This window comes from Lissotriton vulgaris, chromosome 6 (genome assembly GCF_964263255.1).
Source record: "Lissotriton vulgaris chromosome 6, aLisVul1.2, whole genome shotgun sequence".
In the NCBI taxonomy this organism is placed as follows: Eukaryota; Metazoa; Chordata; class Amphibia; order Caudata; family Salamandridae; genus Lissotriton; species Lissotriton vulgaris.
In genome coordinates this window covers 1,162,097,184-1,162,122,270 of record NC_141694.1, presented here as the reverse complement: position 1 = coordinate 1,162,122,270, position 25,087 = coordinate 1,162,097,184, and the positions used below count along the sequence as shown (strand labels likewise).

The following is a 25,087-nucleotide window of genomic DNA, read 5'->3' as shown; positions in this document are numbered from 1 at the left end:
GCGTTCTGGAGCCCAGGGTTGTCCCCTCCGTGACTCCTCCACCTTGCTTTCTCGCCGGCTCGCCCGTCTCTCGGAACGCTAACCTCGCAGCTCTCGCTTTGGCTGCAGCTGATACTGCCGCATTCTTTGGAGCCATGTCAGCGTCACCTTCACCTTCAATCCTCGCAAAAAGGTACACTCCGTTTCCTGTTTTTTGTTGCGCTTTAGTAGTCTTGGATGTCTGCCTCCATAGGTAGTGGAGTACCGTGAGGCCAATCAGAGTGCCTAGAGTAAGTAACTGGCTTCTAACCGGCTTTCTTTCTTCGGAGCAAGGCTCCGCCACCATCTCTCCTCCTCTCGCTCCTCTGCCGGCTTTTTGTGTAGCTCAAAATGTTTTATTTTCAGCACTGTATTTTCACCGTATTTTCACCATATTCCAGCTATGTTTGTTAGTCGGTTATCGGTACACGAGTCAGCATAGTCTACATCTCCATTCCTGAGAGCACTGGCCAGTACGCACTGCGGTCTTACACAACCACCATCTTGCCCCCTGTAGGACCCATCATTTGAATCTCCAATACCAACATAGTATCCAGTTTTAAATTAGCACCAATAGCAGACATAGATGATGGCCTTGGGCTGTGGTTGCCCTCATCACTAGAAAATCATGACTGCGACTGACGGGGTCCAAGATACAGGTCCCTGAACTGATGATAATCTATAAAAAAGAGGTACACATGGATTTTTAGCAACTTGAGCATTTCCAGCCCCTAACCAGTAGTCCAGTTGTTAGTTGACAGTTGGAATCATGTCGGGACGAGTTTTGGGATGCGCGCTTCCTTCATTGGGTGATAACTTACCGAATCTGCAAGGTTTCATGGTAGGTGCATCTAAATCATCAACAACCATCATAAACACGCTGAAACCTAATTACTGTAACTGAAACCTTAAAACCCTTACTTTATCCTTTTTAGTGGGTATGGTAGAACAGCACCTTGGTTCAAACACACACTGGTAAAGATAGGGGGCCTGATTTAGAGTTTGGTGGACAGGGTACTCTGCCACTACAATGAAGGACAACCCTGTCCACCCAACCATCAGTTGCCTGCTCTATTTTGCTTCAAGCAGACCTTCAGTTTTCCAACAGCAGTGCCCGGTTAGTACTGCCATAAGAAAACGTACTCCCATGTCCAAATGGAGTAAGGGCATCAGACCATACTTCCTGTTTAGAGTGGATGGTCTGTTGTCATTTACTTCTGTCCGTAACCTCCTAGTGAAACCTGGTGGTCATAAACATGAAAAAAAATATCTCCATATCTTGGAGGAAAAACAAACTAAGAAGATGCAAGAAATTTCAGGTTTTGATTAGCTATCGTAATATAGTGTATACTATGTTATGCATATGTGAACTTAAAGTACTTTTTTCCAAGATGAAGAATTAATCCGGCATTGAACTAATAGGCTTTTACTGTTATGTAAACTGCACTTGGGGGGGGGGGGGGGGGGGGGGGTTATTCATTCAGTTTTTTATGTAGCAGGTTACATGGCTCTAAGCATTGTATAGATTTACTTACACTAGAGGCTGGCACGGATCGGGAGTGGCGATAAATAAAAGAAAACTTATCTCCTCGCGTCTCTATGCGTTGTCCCTCGTCGTCGTCCCTCCGTTCCAGCCAGAAGAGGAAGCAGCAAGGCTCACCTGACCAAACACTATACTGCAATGCAGCATTGTGATTGATCTGAGAACCGTGGTTTGGTGCTTAGATGGAGAACGGGGACCTGAGAATGTTCTCCATGCAGGCTGTAATGTAGCCTGAATGGAGAATATGCTAAGTGCACATGAGAGTTTGGCCGACCAGAGAGGGCCGGTCAAACATTCATGAGCACTTTACAGAGTGCCACCCCTCCTTTCTCTGCTCTGAAAGAAAAGCAGCCCTGCCCCTCAAAGACACAAGAACAAATAAAATGATGATAACATCCAGTTATTATCATTTTGTTTTCCCTTTATTTCCACTGCTAAAGAGTCTAATCTCACTCCAGTTCTTTGAATCAGCTTCTCAGTTTCACATCAGCTGGGTGGTTGCACAGGAACTCCCTAAAATTTAACTCCTCCAAAACAGAGGTTTTGTTCTGTGCTGGTAATAACATACCTCGCCAGTTCCCGAGTGATTTCTGGCCTCCAGAGACTAGGGACAAACCCCAGCCAGTCACCTCTGTTCGCAACCTGGGAGCCATGCTCAATAACAAGCTGAGTATGGAAACCTAGGTTGCCAAAACTGTGAGAACCTGCTCAGCTCTTCTGCGTTCCCTGCGTAAAATTATGCCACTCCTCCCTGCACAAGCTCGCGCGTTGATAGTCAGGTGTACTATTCTCAGTCGCCTCGACTATTGCAACGCACTGCTCCTTGAGGCTCCAGTCACGTTGCTAGACCGGCTTCAAAGAATTCATTCAGCCGCTGCCAAGCTAGCTCTCGGCTGGACGAGGAGATCTTCTGCCACCGCTGCCCTAGCCGAGCTGCATTGGCTACCTTTGAAGCAGCGTGTGGCCTTCAAATCCCTCTGCATTGTCTTTAAGAATCTGCACGGATTAGGGCCCAGACCCCTGCAAGCTCTGTTCCTGTGGTACACTCCGACCAGAGATCTGCGATCATCCTCGGCCTGTCTGGTAAAAGTGCCCAGATTCAACAAAGCCAGAACTGGGGGCAGATCTTTCAGGGTCGCAGCGGCCAAATTATGGAACAGTTTGCCCATCGATATACGCCAAATCTCACAACTCCTTCCCTTCCGGAAACGGATAAAGACTTGGCTATTTCCTTAATTCTTCCCGTCTGCCACTCACTATGGTTTCTCCTCTGTAGAGTATTCTCCAGCGCCAGGAAGCCTGCAAGGTATCAGTTGCGCTTTTTAAATACTCAAAAATAAATCAAAATAAAATAAACATCCCTGTGAGAGCATAGTGCTAAACGGGAGTTACCAAAAAGGCAGTACATTAGTATATGGTTCCGAAACATCACAGGTAAACAACCTGAAATCAAAATAGAGAGCTAGTTTCCCCACTTTGCAGTGTGACTCTAAGAATGGCCACACACTTACAAAAACAAATTAAATAAAAATACATACAAATTTATTTTACCTGCCTGCTCTGTCCCAATGACATTGTCCTACTCCTGGCACAACAGATTTTGTACCTTTTATTGTGCTCTAGTTCATTTTGTCTCAGCATTCAAACTACTCAGTTTATTTATTTGGAAATTATGTGGTTATCATAAACATAGCAAAAATAAACATATATTTAGATTTATTAGATATATAATTTTGCCCAATTCTTAATTAAATACAGTTTAAACCCAAACAATACCAAGGCTTTGTGAATGTCTTTAACCGGTTTTCTTTTCTTTACCAACAAAGTCATTGACTTGGTCACTGAAATTGCGGCAACCTCGCAAATTGACTGTCCACCGGTGGATGTCCCAGCCATACTGCCAATTACAATCCCGCTCTCTAATCTACCCTTGATCACTAAGGATAGTTTAGTCTCCCTCACGGGACGGGTTAAGTCCGGTTCTAGGTCGGACCCATGCCCACCTGAAGTGTTTAAACTTGCACTCCCGGGCATTGAGGAGGACGTGCTGAGTCTCCTGAATCTTTCTCTACAAACGGGCCAAGTGCCATCGGCCTTCAAGGAAGCTCGTCTGATTCCCTTGTTAAAAAAACCAGGGGCAGACGCAAAATGTCTGAAGAACTTCAGACCAATTTCCCAGCTACCATTCCTGGCGAAGGTTCTGGAGCAGCATGTCCTTATCACCCTCTCTGAACATCTGGAAAGTAACATGCTGCTAGAACCGAACCAAGCAGGGTTCCGCACGAACCACAGCACGGAGCTGGTGATGTTGTCAATCGTGGATGAACTTAGGAACAGAGCAGACAAGAAAATCCCGGGGGCCCTGGTGCTGTTGGACCTCTCCGCGGCATTTGATACCGTGTGTCATGAACAACTACTGTCGCGGATGAGGGATATCGGCATTCAGGGCATAGCATTGGCATGGTTCACATCCTTTCTTCAAGGGAGGACGCAGAAAGTGCAATTGGGTGACATGCTTTCTACCGCAACCTCGATCACTTGCGGGGTCCCACAAGGGTCGGCTCTGTCACCCCTATTGTTCAATATATACCTGCAGCCTTTGATTCGGATGCTTAATCAAATGGACTGTCAGGTATATAACTACGCAGACGACACCCAGATTATCATCCAGCTGGAGGATAGCCAGAATGCCTTTACCAGACTGCAAAACATTCTGAGAAGCACAGCTAACTGGATGTCCGGCAACTCCCTAAAAATCAATCCGGACAAAACCGAGGTGTTGCCGATTACCATCGCTGGCAACCCTTGGTGTGATCGTTTCTGGCCTGGGGAGTTGGGCACGCCGCCAGAACCGGCAGAGGTGGTCAAGAGTCTGGGCATCCAGGTGGACAGTAAGTTGTCCATGAAAAAGCAAGTTTCAGCTGTGGTGGGCTGTTGCGTCGGCCTCCTTCGCCAACTTAGGAAAGTTTCCCCGTTACTTTCTTTTTCCACCTTAAGGAGCGCGGTTTCCGCAATGATTTTGGCCAGGCTGGACTATGGCAATTCATTGTATATAGGACTCCCACAGGGTCTCTTAAATAGAATGCAGACGGTAATGAATGATGCTGCTAGGCTCATCTTCAAGAAACCAAGGAGTACCCAGGCATCCCCCCTCCTGCGGGAACTCCATTGGTTGCCAGTGAGGCAGAGATTAATGTTCAAGGGGCTCTGCATTGTACACAAGGCGCTTCATGGCAGAGCACCCACCTATCTGAAATCTCGTCTGTCCCTTTACAAACCAGGGAGGGCGCTTAGATCTGCTGACTCTATTTATCTGGTTCAGCCACGCTGTAGACTGACTACTGTGGGTGGACGCGCTTTTTCACATACTTTGCCAGCTATGTGGAATAAATTACCGCTGAAACTCCGCAATGAAAAGAAACTAATGCCTTTCCGTAAACAACTAAAAACTGTGCTTTTCCAGCAAGCGTGGGGTGGCCTTTAAATGTAATTCTGATGCATCTTTTATTGTCTAGCTGATCCTAACAAAGCGCTTAGAGACCCCTGGGTTATAGGGCGCTATATAAGTCACAATAAATAAATAAATAAAATAAATTGCACTGTTTTTCTCTCCATTAGCCACCAAACCTCAACCTGAGACCCCAGGCCTTCAATGCCTCACAGGAAATGGACAATCATATGTTGGCAATGTAGCTGTGACAGTCTCTGGAAAAGTTTGCCAAGCGTGGAGCTCTCAAAGCCCACAAGTGCATAGCAGAACACCTGAAAACTACCCTTGCAAGTAAGAAAAACAATCTCCTTTTTCTCTGATAACTAGGATTGTGTTTAATCTTGAAGAAAATGAATTTCAAATCGGATATTGAACACAGAACTTTCTGGGCCATAACCATCATGCAGAAAAGTGATTGTGGGAACCCTCCACACTCTGTTTAGGTCGCGCCTATTCCATTCCGCAGGAATGAATATGCGAGTCTAATGCCGCTAAACCACCGCTAAACCAAGACTTAAACCCAAGGCTCTCAAAAGGCTCTCAAAAAGTGGATTTCCAACAGTTCATGAGAATCACGTGACCACAAGCACGCGCATTTCCCCACATGAAAGGCATCAGCCTCCCTCCCACAGGCTTCCCCAGCGTGCGCTTGGCCGGCCTCTGCTAGTTCTCCTCCCCTAATTATTCACTTCACTTTTCACGGCCGCAGGCCGTGACTCCCATTTCACGGCCCCAGGCCATGACTCGCATTTCTACTCCCCCCAGCCCATGTAGACACCATAAAGATTCTTATCTGTTGGCAGACATTCCCTGTGAAATGCAAATCTGACCTTAAGGGGACGAAACAAAGGCACATCTCCAGTCACATCATAAGTCACGACTTGCATGCTATTCTTTTAATATAATACAAGTTGTCATTGATTTTTCCGTCATTGCATCTAAATATATCCTACAAGTTTCATGCTTTTGGCGTGCTTTTGGATAAATGTCTTTATTTTCTTTTTGTGCGCGCAAACACGCAGAGCACAGCCTCTCTCTCACTCAGCTGCACGTTCGTCCATTCCATCCCCCTCACTCCCTCTCATGCATGCTATTCGGTCTCAAAACACATTACTCATGACACTACGAAACAAAGGCACATCTCCAGTCACATCATAAGTCACGACTTGCATGCTATTCTTTTAATATAATACAAGTTGTCATTGATGTTTCGTCATTGCATCTAAATATATCCTACAAGTTTCATGCTTTTGGCATGCTTTTGGATAAATGTCTTTATTTTCTTTTTGTGCACGCAAACACGCAGCGCACAGCCTCTCTCTCACTCAGCTGCACGTTCGTCCATTCCACCCCCCCCCACTCCCTCTCATGCATGCTATTCGATCTCAAAACATATTACTCATGACACTGATTCCAAACTTTCATTTACATTTGTTATCCTTTACAACGCGCAAACACGCAAACCACAGCCTCTCTCTCAGTCAGCTGCACGTTCCTCAAACCCCCCCTCTCCATCTCATGCATGCTCTTCGCTCTCCAAAACTCTGCAATTGGGACATCATGTATTTTGAGGGTTGGGGGAGGGGGGGTGAAAGCCGTCTAGGGACGAAACCACACCACAATACTGGAAGCCTTTAAGCTTAGCCATAGAGATTCTAATCTGTTGGCGGCCATGCTCTGTGAAATGCAAATGTAAACTAAAGGAAACGAAACTTGCCCTCCCAAACAAGTGAACAAACTCTAACAAGTGAACAAACTCTAAAAACAATGGCTACAACACAACGGACCCTCTACAAACTATTACATACATGGTTAAATGTTATTTGTTTATCTGCAAATTGTTAGTGCAGTTACCCACCAGCCACACATAACACCAGCCGTCAGTGCATGATTACATCTGAATGCCAGAAACACAATGCAATTGTTTTCCCAAACAAAATTTGTATAGGAGACAGAAATTAGTGCTAGGGCTAAAGTAAACTTTACTTTCATGTATTTGGGGTGCAAGAGCTCCTTTAACAATCACACACACTTTTTTTATGCATGTTTTGCGTTCTAAACAGTGCACACAATCTTAAATAAAAATGGAAGGCTACACAGTGTGGCGCAAGAGCAAAATAAAATTCATGCATGTTCATATTTATTTTTCACATTGGAATGTGTGAGCAAGTTCATAACTGTTTTTGCAGACATTCGACTACAAAACTCATATCTTTGTTTAATCAATTTTTGAAAACTTAATTGCAATTGCACATGCTCATACACTCAACAAATTCCCGAGTACAAGGTCCCGTTTGAACTATTATAAAAAGGCAATGTTAAAAGTAGGCTAAACAAATTTACATTACCCTTGGCGTCAACGACCATTTCATACTTATTATAGGTTTTGAAACATTTATTTCACAAGGAGATTAAAACAAACAATGCAGACCAAAACCAGGTGAAGCAGACCTACATGCACATGTGGAACCCAACATGCACATGTGGAACATGCTACTCATAGAAATTAATAAATACATTCGCAATAACGCACACACCAGCCAGGAAAACAACACTCTGAGTAGCAATTCCGAGTGACAGAAAGGCAGAGGAAAAAAATTACAGGGTAGAAGAGAAATACACGTTAGAGGAAAAAAAACCTTTGCAGCAAAGTGTTTCCAAGAAAAAAATAAAATTCACATGTGACAATGCAGATAACATCAGGCAAATATTTAGAGCAGCACAAACCGGTAAATAACACTAGACAGACTCATTAAGACATTTGTGCGCGCACTGTTAGTGACAATAGTCATAGGAGCACCATTTAGAGTGATGGGTCAAGTGAGCTCATGCACAGTTTTACAATACCTTTCACTAGGCACACACACACACACCACCAGCCATCAGTGCACGCTTTCACCAGGCACACACACCAAAAGCCATCTGTGCACGCTTTCACCAGGCATAAGTTCAAGTTCAAGTTCAAGTTTAGAATTTGTATAGCGCACTACTCACCCAGAGGGTCTCAAGGCGCTTGAGGGAGGGGGGGTACGTTACTTATCGAATATCCAGGTTTTTAGTTGTTTTCTGAAGGAGAGGTGGTTCTGTGTAAGGCGGAGGTGGGTGGGGAGAGAATTCCAGGTCTTGGCCGCTAGGTAGGAGAAGGATCTTCCCCCCCATGGTGGATCTTTGGATGCGTGGAATTGCGGCGAGGGCTTGGTTGGACGATCGTAGTTGGCGGGTGGGGGTGTAGAAGGACAGGCGCGTGTTGAGGTATTCGGGTCCTAGGTCGTAGAGGGCTTTGTGTGCGTGGGTGAGGAGACGGGACGTTATTCTCTTGTTGACGGGGAGCCAGTGGAGGTCTTTCAGGTGACCGGAAATGTGAGCTTGGCAGGGGATGTCTAGGATGAGTCTGGCTGAGGCGTTCTGGATGCGTTGGAGTTTTTTCTGTAGTTTGGCTGTGGTTCCGGCATAAAGGGTGTTTCCGTAGTCCAGTTGGCTTGTGACCAGTGCATGGGTGACCGTCTTTCTTGTTTCAGTGGGGATCCAGCGGAAGATTTTTTTGAGCATACGTAGGATGTTGAATCAAGATGATGAGACGGCGTTGACTTGTCTGGTCATCGAGAGGGAGGAGTCCAGGATGAAGACCAGGTTACGTGCGTGGTCCGTTGGTTTGGGTGCATTTCCCAGGGCCGGTGGCCACCATGAGTCGTTCCAAGCGGAGGGGGATGAACCTAGGATGAGGACTTCCATTTTGTCCGAGTTCAGTTTTAAACGGCTGTTCTTCATCCATTCGGCCACTTCTTTCATCCCATCGTGTAGGTTGGTTTTGGCGGTGTTTGGGTCTTTGGTGAAGGAGAGGATCAGCTGGGTGTCGTCTGCGTAGGAGATGATGTTGAGGTTGTGTTGGCGCGCAATGGATGCGAGGGGACTCATGTATACGTTGAAGAGGGTGGGACTGAGAGATGATCCTTGTGGAACGCCGCAGATTACTTCAGTGGCTTCCGATTTGAAAGGGGGGAGGCGGACTCTCTGGGTTCTTCCAGTGAGGAACGAGATGATCCAGTTCAATGCTTTTCCTTGTATTCCGACGTTGCTGAGGCGTTGTATAAGGGTGTTATGACAGACTGTGTCGAAGGCTGCGGAGAGGTCAAGTAGGATGAGGGCAGCTGTTTCTCCGTTGTCCAGTAGAGTTTGAATGTCGTCTGTTGCTGCGATGAGGGTGGTCTCGGTGCTGTGTTTGGCTCGGAAGCCGGACTGTGAAGGGTCGAGTGATTTGTTGGATTCGAGGAAGGCGGTGAGCTGACTGCTGACTGTTTTCTCAATGACTTTGGCAGGGAATGGGAGGAGTGAAATAGGGCGGTAGTTCTTATGTTCGGTGGGGTCTGCTGTGGGTTTCTTCAGGAGGGCGCTGAGTTCGGCATGTTTCCAGCTTTCCGGGAAGGTAGCGGAGTTGAGGGAGCAGTTGATGACGTCTCGGAGATGGGGTGCGATAATGGAGTCTGCTTTGTTGAAAATGTAGTGGGGACATGGGTCGGTTGGCAATCCTGAGTGGATGGAGTTCATCAGGCGGATGGTGTCTTCAGTGGTGATTGGGTTCCAGGTGCAAAGGGTGTTGGAGGGGGGTTTTAGATCGGAGGAGGGTGGGGTGGACTGGTCGCCAAAGCTGTTATGTATGTCAGCGATTTTGTTGTGGAAGAACGAGGCTAGAGAGTCGCAGAGGTTTTGGGAGGGAGTGATATCGTTGTTGCCGGCGGTGGGGTTGGTGAACTCTTTGACAATGTTGAATAGTTCCTTGCTGTTGTGGGCGTTGTTGTCGAGTCGATCCTTGAATGCTGATTTCTTGGTGGATCTGATCAGTTGGTGGTGTTTGCGGGTGGCGTTCTTGAAGGTGATCAGGTTGTCAGTGGTTGGGTTTTTTCGCCAGGCTTTCTCGAGGGTGCGACAGGTCTTCTTGGATTTCTTAAGGTCATCATTGAACCAGGGGGCTTTTTTGCTACCTTGCTTGATTTGATGGTTTTTCAAGGGTGCTAATTCGTCAGCGCTGTGGGTGATCCATTGTGTGAGGTTGGTGGCTGCTTGGTTTGGGTCCGATGATTTGGCAGGAGGGTTTTGGTGAAGCGATATGAAGAGCTGGTCAGTGGTGATTTTGTTCCAGTTTCTGCGGGGAATTGGTTGTGGGTGGTTGTGGGTCGTAGTCTCTATGTAGTTGAAGTGAACGCAGCTGTGGTCCGTCCAATGGAGAGCAGTGGTGTGATTGAAGGAGATGTGCTTGCTGGAGGTGAAGATTGGGTCGAGCGTGTGCCCGGCATAGTGGGTTGTGGTGTCAACAAGTTGTTTGAGTCCGAGATTGACGAGGTTGTCCAGAAGGGTGGTGGTGTTGCTGTCGTTGTTCTTTTACCAGGTGGAAGTTGAGGTCTCCCAGTAGAATGTAGTCCTCGGAGGGGAGGGCGTGTGGGCTGATGAAGTCAGAGATGTCTTCGCTGAATTGTGTGCGGGGTCCTGGTGGCCTGTAGATGAGGGTGCCTCTGAGTGTGGTCTTGGGGTCGGTGTGGATCTGGAAGTGAAGGTGTTCGGCGGCTGCGAGGTAATCGTAGGAACTGGTCGTGATGCGGATGGTGTTCTTATGGACGATGGCGATGTCTCCTCCTGTTTGGTTGATGCGGTCCTTTCGGATGATCTTGTAGCCGTCCGGGATGGCTATGGCGATGTCGGGCGTTGATGAGGCGTTCATCCAGGTTTCTGTAAGAAAGGCGACGTCCGGTGATGTGGTGTCGAGTAGGTTCCAAAGTTCAATGGCGTGTCTGTGGACAGAGCGGGTGTTGAGCAGGATGCACTTCAGGTGGTTAGTGTCGGAGCTCTGTTTGGAGTTTGTGGATTTGGTGTGGGTCCTGATGCAGTCGAACTTGCAGGAGTGGCAGGTGAAGGGTCCATGGGTGTGTCCTGGGGCGGCTTGGTGGCAGTCTGGAAGTCGCCTGGGGTTGAGAGCTAAGAGGGTTGCGGCGTTGTACGTGATGCGGGTTGAGTGGGTTTTACGGGGGGCAGGGGGTCTGGTGCTTGGCGCGGTAAAGGCGCGGACGGGCGTAGACGGGCTTACCTTTGGTGCACCTTCGGCGCGCATGGGGCGCGCATGGGGCACGCCCGCAGCGCGTGAACGCTGCGCGTAAGTGCATCTGTCATAAATGGATCATGGAGGGGGCAGAGCGAGGTAGGGGCAGCTGGGAGGCGGGAGCGGGGTGGAGAGATGGGCTGGGAGTCACAACAACAAAATGGCAGCAAGCCAAAAGCAAAACAGGACGAGATTGGGGCACAAGTCAGAACACTGCAAAGATGTGGGCAGAGGCACCGGCACAATCAGGCACAATATAAATTAACCAGCAATGCGAGGTTTCGAACATAGCGCCACGAGGTCACACAAGCACAAGAGGCAGCACGCGCAATGGGCCAGCTGTCAGTGCAGGCTTTCAACAGGCACAAACACCACCAGCCATCAGTGCACGCTTTCACTGGGCACAAACACCACCAGCCGTCAGTGCACGCTTTCACCGGGAACAAACACCACCAGCCATCAGTGCACGCTTTCACAGGGCACAAACACCACCAGTCGTCAGTGTACGCTTCCACCAGGCACACACCACCAGACGTCAGTGTACGCTTTCACCAGGCACACACCACCAGCCATCAGTGCATGCTTCCACCAGGCACACACACCACAAGCCGGCCAGGCACACACACCACCAGCCATCAGTGCTTGTTGTGCCTTTCTGCCCTCTGCATCACCACAACATCACTCAGCGCCACCACAGCATCACTCAGCACCACCACATCATCACTCAGTGCTACCCCAGCATCACTCAGCACCACCACAGCACCACCAGAGCACCACTCAGCACCACCACAGCACCACCACAGCACCACCTAGGCATCACTCAGCACCACCACAGCATCACTCAGCACCACCACAGCATCGCCACAGCATCGCCACAGCACCACCTCAGCACCACCACATTATCACTCAGCACCACCACATTATCACTCAGCACCACCACAGGAACACTCAGCACCACCACAGCACCACTCAGCACCACCACAGCATCACTCAGCACCATCACAGCATCACTCAGCACCATCACAGCATCACTCAGCACCATCACAGCATCACTCAGCACCACCACAGCATCACTCAGCACCACCACAGCATCACTCAGCATCACCACAGCACCACTCAGCACCACCACAGCACCACTTAGCAGCACCACTCAGCACCACCACAGCACCACTCAGCACCACCACATTATCACTCAGCACCACCACAGCATCACTCAGCTCCACCACAGCATCATTCAGCACCACCACAGCATCACTCAGCACCACCACAGCACCACTCAGCACCACCACAACATCACTCAGCACCACCACAGCACCACTCAGCACCACCACAGCATCACTCAGCGCCGCCCCAGCACCATTCAGCACCACCACAGCACCACTCAGCACCACCACAGCACCACTCAGCACCACCACAGCACCACCCAGCACCACCCCAGCATCACTCAGCACCACCCCAGCATCACTCAGCGCAACCCCAGCATCACTCAGCGCAACCCCCAGCATCACTCAGCACCACCGCAGCATCACTCAGCGCCACCGCAGCATCATTCAGCGCCACCACAACATCACTCAGCACAACTCCAGCATCACTCAGCACCAACACAGCATCACTCAGCACCACCACAGCATCACTCAGCGCCACCACAGCATCGCCACAGCACCACCTCAGCACCACCACATTATCACTCAGCACCACCACATTATCACTCAGCACCACCACAGGAACACTCAGCACCACCACAGCACCACTCAGCACCACCACAGCATCACTCAGCACCATCACAGCATCACTCAGCACCATCACAGCATCACTCAGCACCATCACAGCATCACTCAGCACCACCACAGCATCACTCAGCACCACCACAGCATCACTCAGCATCACCACAGCACCACTCAGCACCACCACAGCACCACTTAGCAGCATCACTCAGCACCACCACAGCACCACTCAGCACCACCACATTATCACTCAGCACCACCACAGCATCACTCAGCTCCACCACAGCATCATTCAGCACCACCACAGCATCACTCAGCACCACCACAGCACCACTCAGCACCACCACAACATCACTCAGCACCACCACAGCACCACTCAGCACCACCACAGCATCACTCAGCGCCGCCCCAGCACCATTCAGCACCACCACAGCACCACTCAGCACCACCACAGCACCACTCAGCACCACCACAGCACCACCCAGCACCACCCCAGCATCACTCAGCACCACCCCAGCATCACTCAGCGCAACCCCAGCATCACTCAGCGCAACCCCCAGCATCACTCAGCACCACCGCAGCATCACTCAGCGCCACCGCAGCATCACTCAGCGCCACCACAACATCACTCAGCACAACTCCAGCATCACTCAGCACCAACACAGCATCACTCAGCACCACCACAGCATCACTCAGCGCCACCATAACATCACTCTGCGCCATCACAGCATCAATCTGTGCAACCATTCAACAACAACTGGTTCAAATATGTTCTCTCAATGTTTCAAGCTTTATTACAAATGTCACAAAAAGATGTTAATAGTTCACAAATAAACATTTTTGAAAGTTAAAAAATTGAATAAAATGCACAGACCATCTCCCTCACAAATATTTGAAACAATTCATTGATTCTCAATGCTATTTACAAATATAATATTCACAAACAGCATTATAAATTCATAGTGTGTCCCAGTCTGCCTCCATTTTATGTTTAATCCAACATACATCCTTTCCAGAAATGACCATCTTACACCTCTGACCTACACAAGTGTACCTCAAAGTCCTGCTATGTACCAAACCACAAACACAAAAAACTTTGTATAAAAAACAAAATAACAAATGATCTTTTACTCACAAAAGAAATGAAAACTACACTATAACCAAATCACCACACTAACCAATAATACGTTCATTTATATCACCTTGAATTATCACTCACCAAATAAAAAATTTTTTTTTTTTAAAAAAGAACATCGCAGGATAAATGGGAATAAAGTAAACATTCAGATAAAACGGAACTGCTAACTCAAAGGAACATCCACATTTGCAGTTTTAAAATGTGTTGACTAACATTATTCGCATATTTCATTTACAACGAAAAAAACAATAAAAGACTTTCACAAAAATATACATTTACGCACCTTTATATAAACTATGTGCATCGAATAAAAATAGAACATTTTCAGGTAATGACACCACAATTAAAAAAATAATTACATACGCGCAATAAAAAATTGACACAATATAGATTACATACAATGCAAATATATACAATAATGTAATACACTATAAAAATATTCATTAAAACATAGCACATCCAATTAATACATGAATAAACTCAAAGTACATACCCCTTCGAAGGGAAAATACATTTTTTGTACAGAATTCGTCCAATAAAACCAATACATTTTTAAAATTACATTTCTCAGCAACATATACATATATATCACATTTCAAACCATTAAATTACATTTAAATTAAGTAAATACGCTGTTACTAAGACAGTCGCGAACGAAAAACTAAAAAAAATATCGACATTCAGTAATAAACATTAGTAAATTTATTCACACTATCAATAGTACATCCAATTAACTTAAAAAAAACATAGCCTTTTGGCTATTTCTTAAAGCATGTAGCTGGTCAAGTTCAATGAGTGCCCATTGGTGCGACTATCATATCACTTAGATGTTGACATATCTGGGTGAGGGGGAGCAAGTACAAGGTTGGCGGTGTTGCATTGAAGTGACAACTGAGTTAGGAGCCATGTGATTGTGTCAATTGTAGTTTCGACTATTGTTTTTAGTTTTTTTTGTTTCTGCTCCACTATGGGAGTCCTGCCTGGGCCTCCTTAGCCAAGAGAAGACAAAAGCAAATGGCAGCTCCCTGTTTGGACTTCTTAAGGCCTGGACAGGAGCAAGGATATCAGACTTCCTTTCACTACCACCATCCAAATTAATACCATATCCCTTTCACCACAGATTGCTCACAAAATCAACTTGAACCCCCTCAAAAGAGTAGCAGCATATAGCCCACTCTTACATTAAATCCCACACATTGCCATTGACATCCTTTATTCAACAGCCAATGCTTCTGATATTCATTAATACACAATCTGGATAACTTCATGCCTCAGACATTGCAGGCAATGCACTGCAGATCTGTGAGATATAATTTACACACACAGCTAGAGATATCACAGTTGTTCACACGTTCTCCTACTCCTCTCTACTACAGTAATTCATTAGATTTACATTAATTAAGCTCCTTACATTGTGCATCCCTGCCTGGACAATACAAAACATGCCTTCCCTTAATCCTCCACAACCGTTTGGAAAGCAAAATCTTCATTGAGCAAATGTATTTATTTTATTGTATTTATGTTCTTGTATAGCGCATGAATCAATCCCGGCAGGGATATCTCTGTGCTTGCGCTCCTATCAGAAAGGCTCAATCATGATCATATACTGTTAGCAAAGTGTTTCTTAAGACTGAGTGAATAGATAAGTTTTAAGTTTTTTCCTGAAGGATTCTAGATTAGTGATTTGCTTCAGCGTGGGGGGAAGTGAATTCCATAGGACAGGGCCTTTATAGGAGAGGGCGCGGCCACCCTGTCTAGTTCTTCTAATTCTTGGGACCTGAAGTAATTGGTGCCTGCTGGAGCGTAGAGTGCGTCCAGGGGTGTATGGTACAAACTTTTCCTTCAAGTATCTGGGTCCCGAGCCAAACAGACATTTGTGTATTGTGCAACACGTCTTAAATTCTATACGTTGCCTTATCGGCAACCAGTGAAGCTGGTGTAGAAGAGGACGAGAGGGGGTTCTGAGTTAAGCATTGAGGACCAGCCTCGCCGCAGTATTCTGGACCACTTGCAATTTCTTTAGTTGATCCTCGTTGGCTGCAATAAGCAAGCCATTGCAGTAGTCCATCCTACTGATTACTAACGTTTGGACTAGTATTTTCCTGTCGTTATCGGGCAAGAGTGGAAAAACACGCCGTAGCAGCCTGATAGCGCGGAAACACGCTCCTGTTACTTGGTTGGTGTGTTCTTTGAGCAGGAGTGCTTGATCCAGACGTACTCCAAGATTTTTGACAACTTGTTTCGGGCTGGGGACAGGTCCCAACTCCAAGGGCCACCAATCTGGGGACCATAGGAGAGTAGCCCCACCAAACATGACTTCCGTCTTGGCTACATTACATTGGATTATTATAAACAAGAAGGGTGTGTGGGGGTCAAGGGGAAAGTTTTATGACCTGACTGCTCACTCCCCAATTACAAGATACAAAACACAGAAGAGCAGATCAAGTCTAAGAAAGAATGTGTGCCTACAACAGTAGCCGTGTGGTACTGGTGGTGCATGCGTGAGACAAGGGTTGCCAAAACCAATGGTTGGAAGTCGAGGGAGGCTGACACGATTCCCATCAGACCACCCATGCGGTGGAGTTTGCGTCATGTGGGAAAAGTTTTGTCATGCCGTCCCACAACCGACCATATAGTGCCGGTGCAGGGATGGATGTAAAAGATATCATCATAGGCATGCATCCTAAAGTGATGGAAAACTGAGAAGAGTGCAGTGCTCAAATAATAGTGAAGATGAAATTAAAAATTTAACAGTCCGGACTCCTGGAGGCATTGCGACAGAAGTGCGGGTGTCAAAGATTAAAAAGGCACGCTGGGTAGCATGGCTACCCTCTAGCGCAGTGTGATATGGTCGACATGTTTCTGCTTAAGGGCATCTCGCCCAGCTTTCTTCAGGACCGATGACAAGAAGTCAGCTACTGCAACTACATACAAAGTATATAGATGATAAATAATAAACCTGTACTGACAAAGTTACTTTTATATCGAGGGTATGAATACTTAAGTGTCCACTGTAGGGAGAGAAATGAATCTTCTTCCTGTTAACAAACAAAAGACACTGTATCAGACAACACCAAGTTAGACACACACAACACGGCACGTACACATAGAAACCGTGCAGGCACACATACATGAAAAATATGATTTTTACATGAAATTAAAGCATATATGCTTGGTCACACCAAGGCATTTCCTCAGCGTGATACTCACCCAGCTTTGTGTGGGTGACGGCCTCACCTCACCCGGCAACCGCTCGGGAGGAAGAGGCCCCGCTCTGTAGTGTAAAAATAGAAGACTCAGTAAGTACTTAACTTTACCGTGTCTTAGCCAAATGACTTTACACTGAGACCCAACAAACGTGTGATAGTGACCCCCCTACCAAACCTACCACTGACATTGCCCAGGGCGCGTACATCTCGCATATTTAATGACACTCAAGGGATAATAGTAATTTAGCTATTTATGTGGAGTGAGACCTGTTAGTGACCATGGCCTGTTAGCAAACAGAGCGCTAAGGTGCTAGTAAATTGTTTCAACCTATGTCTATAACTGGAAAGGGTTCCCATGTATCCAGTGTAAGGTTATAAGGGAAACAAAAAGATAGACTCCCTATCCAAGCGCAGAGTCTGTGACCAGTGTGAGACTCTCTCTGAGCTCACAAAACACAATACGCTTAACAAAAGATTAAATGCTTAATAAGGTAAAAAAGCAAGGTTCTGGGCAGCCGAGCGTCTCACCTCTCCGTCGGTACCTCAGTACTGTCAGCGAGCGGAAGTGGAGGCGAGTGAAGGAAAACGCCCTCCCTCCTAAAGTAGCCTCGCTGTGTAACGCGCTGACCCTCCGTCATCCACGGGCTGCGCAGGGTCGCGCGACAATCCCGAAAAGCTGCTCTAATCGAGAGCGCATGCGCGGAGAGATGTTATGCATTACTCTCTCGCGCATGCGCATTCGTCCACACTCGTCGGACCTCCTTGTTGACATAGCGCACTAAATCACCCGCAGGCTCACAAGAATCCATCATAATGGTTCTATTCCTGTCAGGGTTGATCTAACGAACCGAAGATTTGTTGTATTCGGCATAAATCAAACTGGGGGGACATAGTCATGTGTCCATAAAGGAGACACTGCTCCTTGAACAAAAACGGCGAAATACACCACTGCGGGTTCGGCAAGTATATCAGGTTTTATATTTGTAAGGGATGTGGGATGTGAGCATACATTATAAAAATGAATTACAGTCAGATAGGACCAATAGTGTTATTTCCAGACACTATTGGTCCTTTTTCCCAGGTGCCTGAAGTGAAATTCTCTTATCTCGGTCCCTTTACACACATCCATCACATGATTCCATGTGAATGAAAGATGACCTTGTCAAAATCTATTTGACTGTAATTCATTTTTATAATGTATGCTCACATCCCACATCCCTTACAAATATAAAACCTGATATACTTGCCGAACCCGCAGTGGTGTATTTCGCCGTTTTTGTTCAAGGAGCAGTGTCTCCTTTATGGACACATGACTATGTCCCCCCAGTTTGATTTATGCCGAATAAAACAAATCTTCGGTTCGTTAGATCAACCCTGACAGGAATAGAACCATTATGATGGATTCTTGTGAGCCTGCGGGTGATTTAGTGCGCTATGTCAACAAGGAGGTCCGACGAGTGTGGACGAATGCGCATGCGCGAGAGAGTAATGCATAACATCTCTCCGCGCATGCGCTCTCGATTAGAGCAGCTTTTCGGGATTGTCGCGCGACCCTGCGCAGCCCGTGGATGACGGAGGGTCAGCGCGTTACACAGCGAGGCTACTTTAGGAGGGAGGGCGTTTTCCTTCACTCGCCTCCACTTCCGCTCGCTGACAGTACTGAGGTACCGACGGAGAGGTGAGACGCTCGGCTGCCCAGAACCTTGCTTTTTTACCTTATTAAGCATTTAATCTTTTGTTAAGCGTATTGTGTTTTGTGAGCTCAGAGAGAGTCTCACACTGGTCACAGACTCTGCGCTTGGATAGGGAGTCTATCTTTTTGTTTCCCTTATAACCTTACACTGGATACATGGGAACCCTTTCCAGTTATAGACATAGGTTGAAACAATTTACTAGCACCTTAGCGCTCTGTTTGCTAACAGGCCATGGTCACTAACAGGTCTCACTCCACATAAATAGCTAAATTACTATTATCCCTTGAGTGTCATTAAATATGCGAGATGTACGCGCCCTGGGCAATGTCAGTGGTAGGTTTGGTAGGGGGGTCACTATCACACGTTTGTTGGGTCTCAGTGTAAAGTCATTTGGCTAAGACACGGTAAAGTTAAGTACTTACTGAGTCTTCTATTTTTACACTACAGAGCGGGGCCTCTTCCTCCCGAGCGGTTGCCGGGTGAGGTGAGGCCGTCACCCACACAAAGCTGGGTGAGTATCACGCTGAGGAAATGCCTTGGTGTGACCAAGCATATATGCTTTAATTTCATGTAAAAATCATATTTTTCATGTATGTGTGCCTGCACGGTTTCTATGTGTACGTGCCGTGTTGTGTGTGTCTAACTTGGTGTTGTCTGATACAGTGTCTTTTGTTTGTTAACAGGAAGAAGATTCATTTCTCTCCCTACAGTGGACACTTAAGTATTCATACCCTCGATATAAAAGTAACTTTGTCAGTACAGGTTTATTATTTATCATCTATATACTTTGTATGTAGTTGCAGTAGCTGACTTCTTGTCATCGGTCCTGAAGAAAGCTGGGCGAGATGCCCTTAAGCAGAAACATGTCGACCATATCACACTGCGCTAGAGGGTAGCCATGCTACCCAGCGTGCCTTTTTAATCTTTGACACCCGCACTTCTGTCGCAATGCCTCCAGGAGTCCGGACTGTTAAATTTTTAATTTCATCTTCACTATTATTTGAGCACTGCACTCTTCTCAGTTTTCCATCACTTTAGGATGCATGCCTATGATGATATCTTTTACATCCATCCCTGCACCGGCACTATATGGTCGGTTGTGGGACGGCATGACAAAACTTTTCCCACATGACGCAAACTCCACCGCATGGGTGGTCTGATGGGAATCGTGTCAGCCTCCCTCGACTTCCAACCATTGGTTTTGGCAACCCTTGTCTCACGCATGCACCACCAGTACCACACGGCTACTGTTGTAGGCACACATTCTTTCTTAGACTTGATCTGCTCTTCTGTGTTTTGTACATTACATTGGAGGCAATTTCGTGCCATCCAATCTGACACTGCTCTCATCCCGTCTGCAAAAGATTTTTGAATTGGGGGCGTGAGGATCTGGAAGGGGAATAAGAGTTGGGTGTCGTCGGCATACGACACCGGGGTGAACCCGTATTTTCTTACAATGTCCGCCAAGGGGGCCACATACATGTTAAAAAACGTGGGGCTTAGACATGAGCCCTGTGGCACTCCCTTGGTGAGCTCCCTTAGAATGGAATTATGGGAGCCCAACTTGACTCCTTGTAGACGACCCGAAAAAAAGCTTTCCAGCCAGGACAGAGCCGCGCCTCCTATGCCCACCTCCCTCAAACAGTATTTCATGTGACACCGTGTCGAAGGCAGCGGCTAAATCTAACAGCACCAGAATCGTTGATCCCCCTCCATCCAGTTACATCCTGATGTTATCGGTCACTGAGATGAGGGCCGACTTGTTGCTGTGATTGGGCCTGAATCCAGATTGAGGGTGATCCAGGCCCTCCGCTGCCATAACATCATCCATTACCCAGTCCAACAGCATCCTCCTCAAGGACCACATTCTTCCTGGAGATGCTGCCACCAACTGTATGAAGAAACCTCTCCTCAAACTCATAGTGTAAACACCAAGTGACACATCACCAAGCCATTAAATCCAAAGTGAAGTAGTGTGGCTCACTGGTTAGAGGCGGCAGACCCGAGAGCAGAGGACGGCCCCGGACCAGGGTTCGATTCCCGGCGCGGCAGGTTTCTGGCCCAGGGTCAGCGGACTCGATAATTCTCTCGCCTCGGTGCCCACTCTGATCAGCGATCACACTCGGCAACTCTGGGCACTAGCTTGCCTCATCTTCACTAACGGCCCCACCAGACCGCCGGGGATGCCTGGTCTCACCCTGGAGATACCCATTAAGGGACCATCTCTCAAGGAAGCCAGGAAGGGTTTCGCAGCGGTCGAAGCGCCTTGGGACCCTACGGGTAAGTAGTGCGCTATATAAATGCCTATACATTTACATTTACAAAGTTAACATCCTCAACCAAGTACTCTTCACCATGACAACCATCGAATATCAGCTGCTATTTTACGTAGGCTTGCCTGTCCATTTTGAAAACACAATATTCATCTACTAGACACCATCCATCTATTACAGTCAGCCTAAACCAGCCACATAACAATAGTCCTGCTTCATGGACACACCCATTACAACTGTCTATTACGTCCTCTAACTTTGCCTCCCTAAACTGCCAATGTTTATTTTCTACTCAGTATGCTCAACACTAACCTAAAGATCAATACCAAATCTCTTTCCCCCTGAAACGTCTCATATTGAAACCAAAGCAGAAAAGAAAAGAAATGGCACAACACCCATCAGAAGACCTGTCGAAACTGAAGGCTCTCCATTCCACAGACAGGAACCTCATCAGTACTGCAAAGGCTGTCTACTATCAGTCCTTCATCAGAGATTCCTACAAAAGAATGGTAGCCCTGTTCAAAGCCACCAACACTGCATGAACCCAATGCTAGATCAGCAATATCTTTCTCAACAGATACGTGCCATGCCATCAATCTATACTTCATTGATCAAACAGATAAGACACGCCAAGTCAAACAAACTACTGATTTGAAACAATCTGAAGTGAAAATCCATAAAATTTTGTAAATGCTATCGTATTTAGGCGTCACTGGCATTTTCATTTCTCTTAAAGCTACCACACAAGAAGGCTATTACTTGCCCTCCATCTTTAAGAAAAGTCTGTACAGAGAAGTGATTACAGAACTGCTCTCCATAATCAAGTAATCAAGGCCCCTCTATCATTAAGCATCTTTCTCAGTGCACTCAAAATCAGAGACATTCTCCAGATACTGATCTCAAATCATATAATCTTAACCAACTGCCATCTAATAATACATTTACCCTTCATCTGAAAGAACTGAGGAAGCAGCTGCCTTGAAACTACAAAATTACATCAATGTCAACTTCCTTTTTATTGACTGATAGTCAGGCTTCAGATGATGCAGCAACAAAGTTGACCCTTCTTTCTGTTGAATCATGTCAGCAGCCTTTGAACCTATTAACTAAAATAACTACTGAAATCCAGATATTTTTAATTGGATTTAATAACTTTGCGGTATTGTGTTTCTCCTCATTACACTCCTACCAACACATTCAGAGGGTCTCACAAGATATGAGCAGCGAGCTGTGGCTTGGAGAGCACACCATCATCCTACTTTCTAAATGGAGCTTCTTAGAGTCCTACCAGTCGACCATGAGTCAAAAATAGGAGGATGACACCCAACTCTATTTAAAAATCTTTTCAAATTGAGATAATGATCTCTGTTTCAAGACCCTACCATGAGGACCCTACCATGAGGACAAAACAAATTGCTTGGCATCAGATCTGATTCTTGCAAAAAAATCACATCATCGCAGGAGGACAGTGCAACATATGGAATGACAATATTGCCAAACTGGAAAACAAGAAATGCAATGAAGAGAAGACCCAGAACATTCCTACTCAAATCACTAGGGCTAGAGTACAACATGTTGGTTCAGGTCAGGTTTCAGTTTTCCATTTTAGAAAGAGCTGAAAAAACATTTCTTCATTTATCACCTAAACAACCATTGATAATTTTTTGTTCAGCTAGGTGCCACTGCAAGCCTTCAAAATAGTTTTGAGAATAATTTGAAAACCAAGAAGCAGGAATAGTCCTGTTGTACACACTAACTATGCGCTCTTATTCTACTATGCAAACACAACAGGTGATGGACAGAATGTGGATCAATGTCACACACTCACCCCAGTCCAAAGATCTGGGCCCAAATCCATCGTTTTTTTGCACTCCACACCACCCTGGGTTAGACAATGGCGATATGCAAATCAGCTCTGACCCTGTGCCCCATGGGAACAGTCCAGTCCGAACTACAAAAGCGATGTCCTTCCCAGAACGGAATCAAGCATCCGAGGACCGGACCGGTTTCGAGGTAACACCTCTCATCAGCCCGGCTAGCTTGACTCCAGTGGTGTGGAGTGCCTGGGACCCACGTCTGGGCATCCCCAGCGCACTTAGGGCGGAATATGCAAACACAACAGGTAATGGACAGAATGTGGATCGATGTCACACACTCACCCCAGTCCAAAGATCTGGGCCCAAATCCATCGTTTTTTTGCACTCCACACCACCCTGGGTTAGACAATGGCAATATGCAAATCAGCTCTGACCCTGTGCCCCATGGGAACAGTCCAGTCCGAACTACAAAAGCCATGTCCTTCCCAGAACGGAATAAAGCATCCGAGGACCGGACCGGTTTCGAGGTAACACCTCTCATCAGCCCGGCTAGCTTGACTCCAGTGGTGTGGAGTGCCTGGGACCCACGTCTGAGCATCCCCAGCGCACTTATGGCGGCAATTGCAAACAAAACAGGTGATGGACAGAATGTGGATCAATGTCACACATTCACCCCAGTCCAAAGATCTGGGCCCAAATCCATCGTTTTTTTGCACTCCACACCACCCTGGGTTAGACAATGGCGATATGCAAATCAGCTCTGACCCTGTGCCCCATGGGAACAGTCCAGTCCGAACTACAAAAGCCATGTCCTTCCCAGAACGGAATCAAGCATCCGAGGACCGGACCGGTTTCGAGGTAACACCTCTCATCAGCCCGGCTAGCTTGACTCCAGTGGTGTGGAGTGCCTGGGACCCACGTCTGAGCATCCCCAGCGCACTTATGGCGGCAATTGCAAACAAAACAGGTGATGGACAGAATGTGGATCAATGTCACACATTCACCCCAGTCCAAAGATCTGGGCCCAAATCCATCGTTTTTTTGCACTCCACACTACCCTGGGTTAGACAATGGCGATATGCAAATCAGCTCTGACCCTGTGCCCCATGGGAACAGTCCACCGTGGTAAAAAAGTAAAAACAATACACTCACGGAAAAGCCCATCCGAAAGAAATTCGGGAAAACCAATTGAAGTAGACAACAACATGAAGGAAACAGAGGGAATAAAGTCGAAGCCGAAGGGAAGTCCTCGTATTTCACCAGAACCGTCATTGAGCGAAGTCTTAAGCTCCATCAAGAATTTCCACGCTGATGTTAAAAAAGACAGCCAGGGAAACCATGCGGCCATAGAAAAACTACAAGGCGCAATTAAGAAGGTTGGCAACACATGTTTAGAAATTTCTGAAAGAATGGCTTCGTTAGAAACACGTACTGAATATTTGGAAACAGACCTTACTGAACTTTTCAAGAACGAAAAAGAACATGACGGAATCATAAGGGATCTCATGTTAAAAGTGGAGGACCAGGAAAATATGTCCAGAAGGAACAATTTAAGATTTCTCGGAATTCCGGAAGGTTTTGAGGGAAATGATGCAAGAGGATGATTCAGAAAAGGGGGTGGTGATGAACAGAGTGTCTGAATTAAGCAGACCACCCTTACCCAGTCCAAAGATCAGGGCTTGATCCATCACCGTTTTTTAGCTCACTGCACCATCCCAGTTCAGAACTTGGCTATATGCAAATTAGTCTGACCCTGGCCCAGTGCATCATGGGAACAGGGCAGACCAAACTACCAAGCCAATTCTTATACTGGGAAGGAAACAAGCTTCCGGGGACCGGTTTCTGGCATTTCAGCCGTCTTCGGCCTGGCTTGCTTGAATCCTGATGGTGCAATGAGCAAGGGACTCACATCTGAGTATACCCTTCCACGCTTAGATTCAGAAAAGGGGGTGGTGATGAACAGAGTGTCTGAATTAAGCAGACCAAAAAGTGGAGGACCAGGAAAATAGGTCCAGAAGGAACAATTTAAGATTTCTCGGAATTCCGGAAGGTTTTGAGGGAAATGATGCAAGAGGATCTATGATTGGCCTCCT

The 25,087-nt window shown here is 46.7% G+C and overlaps 1 protein-coding gene across 1 annotated transcript in view; it reads left to right on the top strand.

The window, feature by feature from the left end:
• Positions 1-25,087, top strand: part of PLG (plasminogen) — a 330,074-nt gene that overhangs the window by 158,369 nt on the left and 146,618 nt on the right. The window contains exon 8 of the mRNA XM_086927242.1: positions 5,180-5,342. Coding sequence (XP_086783368.1) covers positions 5,180-5,342 — 163 coding nt within the window. The remainder of the gene's footprint in view (positions 1-5,179; positions 5,343-25,087) is intronic.